This window comes from Zea mays, chromosome 4 (genome assembly GCF_902167145.1).
Source record: "Zea mays cultivar B73 chromosome 4, Zm-B73-REFERENCE-NAM-5.0, whole genome shotgun sequence".
In the NCBI taxonomy this organism is placed as follows: domain Eukaryota; kingdom Viridiplantae; phylum Streptophyta; class Magnoliopsida; order Poales; family Poaceae; genus Zea; species Zea mays.
In genome coordinates, this window is record NC_050099.1 from 216,891,412 (window position 1) to 216,900,996 (window position 9,585).

At 48.4% G+C, this 9,585-nt stretch overlaps 1 protein-coding gene across 1 annotated transcript; it reads right to left on the bottom strand.

Annotated features, from left to right (window-relative positions):
- Window positions 1-7,452: 7,452 nt before the first annotated feature.
- Window positions 7,453-8,024, bottom strand: LOC100284517 (uncharacterized). The gene has a single exon (NM_001165497.2). The coding sequence runs from the start codon at window positions 7,950-7,952 to the stop codon at window positions 7,587-7,589; it is 366 nt and encodes a 121-aa protein (NP_001158969.1). The 5' UTR covers window positions 7,953-8,024; the 3' UTR covers window positions 7,453-7,586.
- Window positions 8,025-9,585: the final 1,561 nt, after the last annotated feature.

Consider the following 9,585-nt stretch of genomic DNA (forward strand, 5'->3'; position numbering starts at 1 on the left):
GGGGTTGTCGTGGTTCTTCTGGTCCTCCCCGCGGCGGAGGAGGAGGTAGAGGTTGGAAAGGTCGGCTGTGTCCGATGGAGTGCTTGAAGTCCCTGCAGTTCCGCAGGGTGTGGCGCATGTCCTTGTGGTACGGGCACTGGGCGTCGAGGATGTCGTCCAGCGTGCGCTCGCCTCCGCGAGGTCCTCCCCGGGCACGAGAGGTAGGTGGTCCGGCGGTGTGCACCTCTTCGCGAGGTCTTTTCTCCCAGCGTTTGTCGAGTTGCTGGTTCGCGTCGCGTCGTGGCGCTGCCTGTGCGGGCTTCGCTCCACCGATGAGGTCTTGAGCTCGCTCGTCGGCGGTGATGTAGAGGTCGGCTTCCCAGAACAGCTGCTCGGAGGTAGTCGGCGCTTTCTGCAGTATGGCTCAGACGAAGGCCGAGTCGTTGGATCCTCTGTAGAAGTCCTCGATCACGGCCGCCTCCGTGACCTCGGGGATACAATTTCTCATGGTCTGGAACCTTTTGAGGTACGACCGGAGAGTTTCGTCCCCCCAGCGCTTGATGGATTTGAGGTCCCATGGTTGCGCTGGTTTGTCGGAGAGGGACTGAAAGTTGGCGGTGAAGCGTCGACTGAAGTCGCTCCAGTCGTCGATGCAGTGTCGAGGTAGATGTCGCAGCCATTGCAGTGCGTCTTGCCCGAGGACAATGGGTAAGTACGCAGTCATCACGTCCTCGGATGCTCCGGCGGCTCGGGCGGCAGTGGTGTAGACGGCCAGCCAGCCTCCTGGATCCTGCTTAGGTTCATATTTGTCGACATTGGATACCTTGAAGTTAGGGGGCCACTGAATGGCCCTAAGGCGTGGAGTAAGGGCTGTCACTCCACACGTGTCCTCCTGTCGTCGGGGATGATGTCTGTCCCGGGGAGGGGAGTAGTTGTTGTGATTCCTCGACCGTCCCCGGGTAGTACCGCCAGTCGAGGCCGTTGCTGACTCGGTTCTGGTTGCCTGACTCCGAGCTGGGATGCCATGATCCCTGTCGTACTCCTCCCGGTGGCGGATCTCGTTCTCATGTCGTCGTTCACGCGAAGCGTTGATGGAGCTTCGCGCGTCCCAGCGACTGTTGATGGCGTGTCGTAGATCGTTCGACGGGTGAGCGAGCGGTAGAAGATGGTTGGCTGCCTAGGTGAACAGTGGTCGATAGCCCTCGGCGTCGGGAGTCCGAGGGAGTCCATCAGCTATCCGAGCTAGTACCCCTCCGACTTCACTCGGCGTGTTCATGGCTCGGGCGAAGTCGGGATTCAGGTTGTGCCCAAAGAGTGGATTTTCCCGGCGCTGTCTCGCGTCTTGCTCAGCTTGTTTCTGAGCTCGTCGGCGATCACGTCAGCGAGAATTCCTTCGTTCTCTGAAGACGCGTTCCTCCGGAGTTTCTCCTATCTCCGAGACCTCGTCCCGCGAAACAGGTTGCTCCGGATCCCGTTCTCCGGCCTCGTGATGTCGCCGAATCTTTCGGCGTCGGTTTCTCCGCCGGCGGGATTCCCGCTGAGGTGGTTCTTCTCCGGGCGCGGTCGGCTCGTCGTTGGAGACGGGGGGCGACTCCACCCTCCCGATGAAGAGGACGTCGGGGTAGAATGGTGTGGCGGTCGTGGCGATCTTCTTCCCGTTCTCCTTTGAGGGCAGAGGAACGGAAAGAACAACTTGCTTCCTCCTGGTCTTGTTTGCCTCCTTCTTTCTTGCGATTTGCGTCCATTCTTCCGTCGGGGAAGTGGACAGTGGAGTTCTTCGGGTCAGCGGGCCCTCGACCCCTGGCTTGCCGAAGGCGATCTTTTTTTGGAGCGCTGGAGGTTGCGCTTTTTCCTTCTTCACCCCGACATTCTCGGAGCGTGTTGGAGTGGACTTCTTCTTTGGCGAATCGGCGATGCGGTGTAGAGTTCCCTCTTCATCTCCTATGGATGAGATCGTTCCAAAGCAGAACACGGATCCGGGACGGAGGGTGATCTTGCGATGGAAGGTGACGGCCATTGAGCTAGCTTAGATCAGCGACACACCCCCTACCTGGCGCGCCAGCTGTCGGTGTTTTGGGTCCGACCGCACACCCGGGGTTGCCCCTCAAGGTGTTTTAGGAGTAGGACGGTGTCACCGACTGTAGCTTAATGGTTCGTGCTAGATGCACGAGGAACAATGAACAGTGTTTACATGTTCGGGCCGCTTCGAGATGCGTAACACCCTACGTCCTGGCGAGTACGCTTTGTGTAATGGGTTACAAGGTAGCTCTTTGAAGTTAGAGCATAGAGAGATGGGGTGGATGGCTGAGCAATAATGGGATCGATCGTTCTGAAGGGGTGCCCCCTAGGCCTTATATATTCGACCGTGGGGCGATACATGTGGATACGATAACAATGTACGCCTACAAGATAGTGAACCGTTTTAGTCTATCTTCCTATGATTCTGCCGACTTATCCTTGCCTGGTTCCGTCGTACGGGGCTCCAGCGCGGGAAAGTCGGATCTTCTGTTGCGGTCGCTTGCTCAACGCCGTGGGGCCGTCCGGGTTTGCGCCAACCCGGCCTTAAGTCGATCTGCTTCACTGGTCGTTCCTCCCCAGGCCCATGAAGGAGTGACCTCATGGGTTATTGGGCCCTTGGGCCTTTCGTGAGGTCTTTTATCCTTCCAGTGGACCCTAGGGATATCTGTCCCCCACACTACCTAAGTCGGAGACTGGTGGATGCTGAAACAAGGTACACTTTCATCGAGAAGTTATGCTTATGCCTATTTTATGCATGCACCAAGTGTAGGTGTTATTTATTATCTAGTCATTGCACCGTTTCTGGTCAAACCGATGTGATCAAATACATGTTGCAAAACCCGATCATGAGTGGTAGAATTGGTAAATGGGCATATACACTTATAGAATATGACTTGGCCTATGAACCATTAAAATCGATGAAAGGCAAGGTCGTAACAGATTTTATTGTAGAACATCGGATTGATGATACTTGTAAACCAGACATATCATATCTCAATGTTACTCCCTAGACTTTGTATTTTGATGGATCGGTTTGCAATGAAGGACAAGGAATTGGCATCATGCTTGTTTTGCCAAGTAATGCCCGCTTCGCCTTCTCTAGCCGATTAGAAACTTATTGCACTAACAATCAAGCCGAATATGAGGCCCTCTTATTTGGCTTGGAGCTTCTAAATTGTATGGGAGTAAAACATGTGAAGGCATTTGGTGATTCTCAGTTGATTGTCCCGCAGATATTAGAAGAGTGTCAATGCTTAGATGGTACTCTAAATAGCTACCTTGAAAAATGTTGGGACATAATTCATTCTTTTGACGAATTCAACATTCAGCATATATCCATGGTTGAGAATTGCAGAGCTAACAATTTGGCGCAAGATGCATCAGGTTATAGGATAAACGAGGAAAATTTCACAACACTGAAAATCTAATAATCGGTGTCGCGCCAGATTCCCAGGTCATGGAACGTCCGAGCTACCAGCACGGACCGTCCGCCGCATGTTCGGACCGTCCGGGTATGGGATCCGGATCGTTCGACGTAGCCAGGAAAGTTCTCCTAATTGATTCGGCTGATAACGAAGCTGTTGCAATTGATTGGAGGACACCCATAATTAATTACCTATGAAATCCCGGTGTTAGGACGGATAAGAACGTTCAACGTACAATTTTCAAGTATGTTTTAATGGATGATGAACTATACTGCCGAACAGTCAATGACGTCCTGCTTAAATGCTTGGGCCCAGGTGATGCTATATTAGCCATGGCCGAAGTACATGAGGGGATTTGTGGTACCCATCAATCGGCTCCAAAGATTAAATGGTTATTGAAAAGATCTGGCTTCTATTGGCCTAACATGATAGCTGATTGTTTCAAGTACTACAAAGGATGCCAAGTATGTCAGAAATTCGGCGACTTACAATTGGTCCCTGCAGCCGAACTACATCCTATCATTAAACCTTGGCCTTTTAGAGGATGAGGATTGGACTTTATAGGAGAGATTCATCCTTCATCATTAAAAGGGCATTGGTTCGTGTTAGTTTCCACAGACTATTTTACCAAATAGACTGAAGTCGTTGCTCTGAAAAACATGACACAAAGGGAGGTAATTGAGTTCATGACTCAGCATATTATTCATAGATTCAGCATTCCCCAGACTTTGACCATAGACCAGGGGGCTTCTTTTATGTCAAAAGAGGTACGTGAGTTTGCTGAATTATATAGAATTAAATTGCTCAATTCATCTCCATATTATACTCAGGCCAATGAACAGTCTGAGTCTAGTAATAGAACATTGATTAGCCTAATAAAAACGAAGATATCTAATGATCCTAAGCATTGGTATAAGATTTTGTCTGAAGCTTTATGGGCTCATAGAATATCTAAACATCGTGCTACTAAAGTATCTCCGTTGAGCTTGTCTATGGGTAGGAAGCAGTGTTGCCTGTAGAGATAAGTTTAAATGCTGTCAGGTTCGCCAAGCAAAATGATCTATATGTCGGTGATTATTATAATTCAATGATGGACAATATTGATGAAGTGACCGACAAGAGAGTGACAACTTTAGGAGAAATAGAAAAGGACAAGATCATGGTCGCCAAAGCTTACAACAAGAAGGTCAAGGCTAAATCATTCTAGGTAGGGGACCTGGTATGGAAGACCATCTTGCCTCTAAGGAGCAAAGACCAAAAGTTTGGGAAGTAGTCGTCAAGCTGGGAAGGCCCTTACAAGGTCACGCAGGTGATATTCGATAACGCCTACTTGTTGCAAACACTACAAGGCAAAGACTTGCCCAAGGCACTAAATGGGTGTTTCCTCAAGCAGTACATCCTAGTATGTGCAAGATGCCTAGGAAAACCGATATGAAAACATCGAGTTAGTTTTCAGCCTGTACAGTGCTTTTGGTTCGCTCAACTCCGCCAAAAGGAAGGGGGCATATGTTAGGCACCAAAAGTGGCTTGCGGACAGTCCGCGGTCTAGACGGTCCATGGTGGTGGCGCGGACGGTCCGCGCGCGCAGAATCAGTTAGGATTCCGAGTTTCTTGCGGGATTTGTTAGCTAAATCTGTGGGATTAACTCGGGAATCAGCTTGTAACGGGTCCAGACCTCCGCCCTCTATATATATGAAGGGCTACGATCTATTGGAACACCAACAATCGATCAATTAATCAATATACATCTAGTTCTTTACATTTTGCCCTAGGAGTAGACCGTAAATTAGATTCCTCTCTACATCTTCAACTCTCTCTGGCTCTATGTCGATTAGAGGCGTCTTGGGTGGCTTGTCGATCCCAAGACAAAGCCTAGGATCTCTCCTCCCCGACGGGGTCCCTCCTGGGAGCGAGATTCAGGCGCTGCCGGCAAACTCCGTTGCCCCTGCGCACGTGCGGACTGTCCAGCCACCTGACGCGGATCATCCGGCTCGTCAAGCAGGAACACCAGCCCCTACGCCAAGTCACGGACCGTCCGGTCCCTGGCCGCGGACTGTCTGCGCCTCCGCAGAGAGCGCCGCCGCTGGTTCTCATCGCAGTGATTGGCGCCCGGATCAGAGCCAACAGATGAAACCATTAAACATTTATTTATTGACTGTCATTTTGCTCATATATGTGACAGTTGTTATCCATATGTTTTGGTTTCCGGGGTCCCAGATCTATTAAACATATCTTTGAGATCTGATTGGTGGAGGTGGATTTAAATACTAAGAATCTTATTATAACAGGTGTCTCAGCACTGTATTGGGCTATTTGGATAAGTATAAACTACTCCGTATTTAATAAATCCCAAATGTTGACTTATTTACAGTTTCTATTCATAGGAACTCACCGGCTCAGACTCTAGACGCAACTTCAAAGAAGTGAAGACACAACGGATCTATTAAGAAATGCTTGTCCACATCTAGAGATGGTGGCCATGCAGTTTTTTGCATATTAGAGTTGGAGGTTTTCAAACAGGATTGCGTTGTAATGAAATGTTTCTTTTTTTAAGTGCATGTTGAGTTGGTGAGGTGTAGGGGAGCATTTAGGCTTACAGTTTTGGTCCTCCTTTGCGAGGAGTCGGAGTTGTTTCAAGTTGTATAAATTTAGTCCCATCATGGAAAGATGTGAAATCCGAGATTTTGGTCCATCATCTAAAAAATATGTACTTGACCTTTTAAATAATAATTTAGAGTGAACTTTAGAAAGACTTTTAAAGATACTTTTTCGAGACCAAAAATAAAATTATTTCGTTACTATGTTTTATTCTTTGTTGAGCAAGCATCACCATCTCACATGAAGACTAAACTGAGGGTACCAGATGAGTTTTTGCGAAACCGAGAAATCCGGGTTCGTTGATTGAGTAGGATTAGAAGGGAAATAATGATAGTTTAAATAGTTATATTGATCAGTAAACATCAAAGCTTAATGACTAAGTGGGCTTTCTTACGCTAATTAAGAAACGCATCCCACAATCGCAGCCACCTTTCGGGCTATGGGACAAGTGCCAAAAAGAAAACAGATATTCTTGAGCCGCCAGGTAGGCATAGGGATGGCAATCGGGCGGGTAGTACACGGATATATAGTTCACGGATCCATACCTGCGAGATAAAACTCAACCCATATTTGTACCCATAAACGTTCGTGGGTATGGATCTATATCCATACCCGCCGGGTATCCGCTATCCAGTGGATATCCGTTACCCGGCCGCCCACTATAATTTTAGCATTAAACACCAAACAACAATTTTATTACATTTCAAAATAATTATCATTCCAATAGCATTAAATGATAATTTCAGCACCAAACAACATGTTATGGATAAAAATTGAAAAATAAGAATTTATGGTAATATATAAATCCGGATAGCCCACGTGTTAGATATCCATTGGGTAACGGGTATGGATACTGGATATCCATACCCGTGAAAAAAATATCCACGGATACCCTATTATATCCATAACCGTACCCGCGGATATCAAATTCCACCATACTCATATCCAATGGATAATTATCCGCGGTTATTTACCCATACCCGTATCCATTGCCATCCCTAGGTAGGCAGGTAGCATATGGAATTCGCACAATCATGCTCCAACAAAAGCAACATTACAAACAACTAGGTTACTTCTAAAATTTCCTATCATTTGCAGTGTTCAATGGCTGTTCCTGCCATCTAAGCTGAGTTTACTGTTTACCGAACCTTCCCCAATATCAGGCAATTGTCCAAATCAAACAGAGCCAGCTCCTAAAGTCAAACAAGAGGCAGATGTCTTCGTTGGGCTGCTTGTTTTCCCCCCCTTTTGAAGACTATATTTGCGTAATCCATATCCCATCATAACTTAACTGGCAAACTATGGAGATGGAGTAGCTAATCACTCTGCAGTCTGCACTGCCACTGACGGCATGGAATAAGCGTTGCACACAGCATGCAACCAAGAAATCATCTAGCAACGCACTAAATTGGACGCGGTGACAGCCACAATCTGGACAGCAATGAAAGATTCTTAATTTATAATCACAAAATCTGGGCAGCCATTGTTATTATATAATAAATCTCAAAGAAAAACAGCTTATGCGGAGGTTCAAGGGAACAACTTTGGCGACACGCCGCGGCGGCCTCAGTCGGTGGCCGCGGCCACGTCGAGGACGAGAGTCGCGGCGGGTGCCGGGGCCTCCGCCTCCTCCACGTCCACCGTGGCGCCGGAGGCGACGAGCGTCCAGTCCGGCGGGAGCGGCGGCAGCGGCGGGTACTGCGTGGGGCGGCGCTTGATGTCCCACGGCTGCGTCTTCTTGGGCCGCGTCTTCATGTGGTGCTTGGTCCCCTTCTTCTGCGGCCGCGACGAGCACTCCACCGCCAGCGCCGCGCGCCCGCCGCCGTGGAGCGGGGAGAAGCCGACGGAGTAATGGCGGGCGTGCCTCGCTGGCGACGGGGCCGAGGCCGGCGGCACCACCGTGCCCGCCAGGAGTGCGGTGACAGGCGACATGCTCGCTGGTGCTGCGCTTTCGAGAGAGGCGGACGGGTAGGGTAGTAGTGTGGGTTGTGTTTGGGATAAGATGGGAGGAGGACTGTTTCGGATTGGGTTTTGTGATTGCGGGATTTGCTACGCTGAGCGAAATCTGGCCCACACTATGTGCGATCATCTGACCGCTCACTCATCGAGTGTTTTTCCTTTTTTATATCTCCACTTCTTTTAAAAAAAACTTGTAATTGTTTAGTCCCCTGCCCTCTTCTTATCATAAAATGCCATGTCACCTTTTTATATTATAAAATTCCGTGGTCTAAGATGTGCCGTTGATGAAGCTTCAACAAAACAAAATGAGGCTCACGGGTACATAATATATTTCTTTTGGTACAACGATCAGTTGTCTCCCGAATTTTGTTGAAAAATGTTTCGGCACAACTAGCTTGTACTTCTAAAGCTATCTCTAACTCATCTAGAGATGTTAATGGAGAATTCTCCATCGGGTTATAGCATCCCAAACTCATTCCTATCATATTTAGTCCATCCTCATACCCATTATGGGTGCAAAATTCATCTCATACTCATCCTCATTCGGGTTTTGGGTCCCCAATGGGTCCCCATCTCCAATTAACGCATGTTCAGGCACACCAATCCAGAAGGCGATTGGAGGGTATTAAATCCCCTCCTAGTCAATGGGAACCTCAAATCCCCATTGGGATTGGAGGGGATTGAGGTAGAAATAAACTAATTTTCTCTTCAATCCCCTTCAATCTTGAAGGGATTTGAGTTTCCAAACTAACCCTTAGTGCTACTTTGGGAACCTCAAATCCCCTTCAGGGTTGGAGGGGATTGGGGTGGAAATGAACTAATTTCCTCTCCAATCCCCTTCAATCCCGAAGAGGATGTGAGTTTCCAAACTAGCCAATAAGGGCTGATTTGGTGACCAGAGATTACGGCGGGATTTGAGAGAATTGAGGGGGAAATTAGTTCATTTCCCCTTCAATCCCCTCCAATCCTCCCGTGATCACCTTGTCACCAAATCAACCGAGTTGATTTGGTGACAAGGTGATCACGGGAGGATTGGAGGGGATTGAGGGGGAAATAAACTAATTTTCCCCTCAATCCCCTTCAATCCTCCCGGGATCCCGGGTCACCAAATCAGCCCTAAGAGGGGATTTAAACCCCTCCAATCCCCTTCTGGATTCGTGTAACCGAACAAGCCCTTAAGGGATAACTAGGTACTAACATGTAACACAAACTATCTAGATTTCAGACATCACCACATCGGCAAGTACTCATTAATGAACCATCATCCATTCATCCATCCATCAGAAAAGAAATAAGTACTTCAGGACCGATAGAAGAAATAGAGAAATGGAGTCTGCTCACATTTCTTGGTCACCATCTGAGTTCGTTGGCGCCTGAGAATCCATGATCGTCATCGTCGTCTGGATAGGGCATAGCATATGGCTGGTTATTTTAGGGTTTTGTTTTTGCTAGTCTGCTAGTTGCCTTGCCGTGTTTTCTTGTTGGGCTAGGACATGAGGCCTGGTGCGCTGCCGTGCTAGGCTTGGGGGCCGGCTCGGCATTAACTCATTCATACAAACACGACAGGTGTAGACGTATGAAATACCCATGGGTATGAAATACCCAT

Coding starts and splice junctions, on each gene's coding strand:
- LOC100284517 (NM_001165497.2), bottom strand. CDS start 7,952: ATGTCGCCTGTCACCGCACTCCTGGCGGGCACGGTGGTGCCGCCGGCC.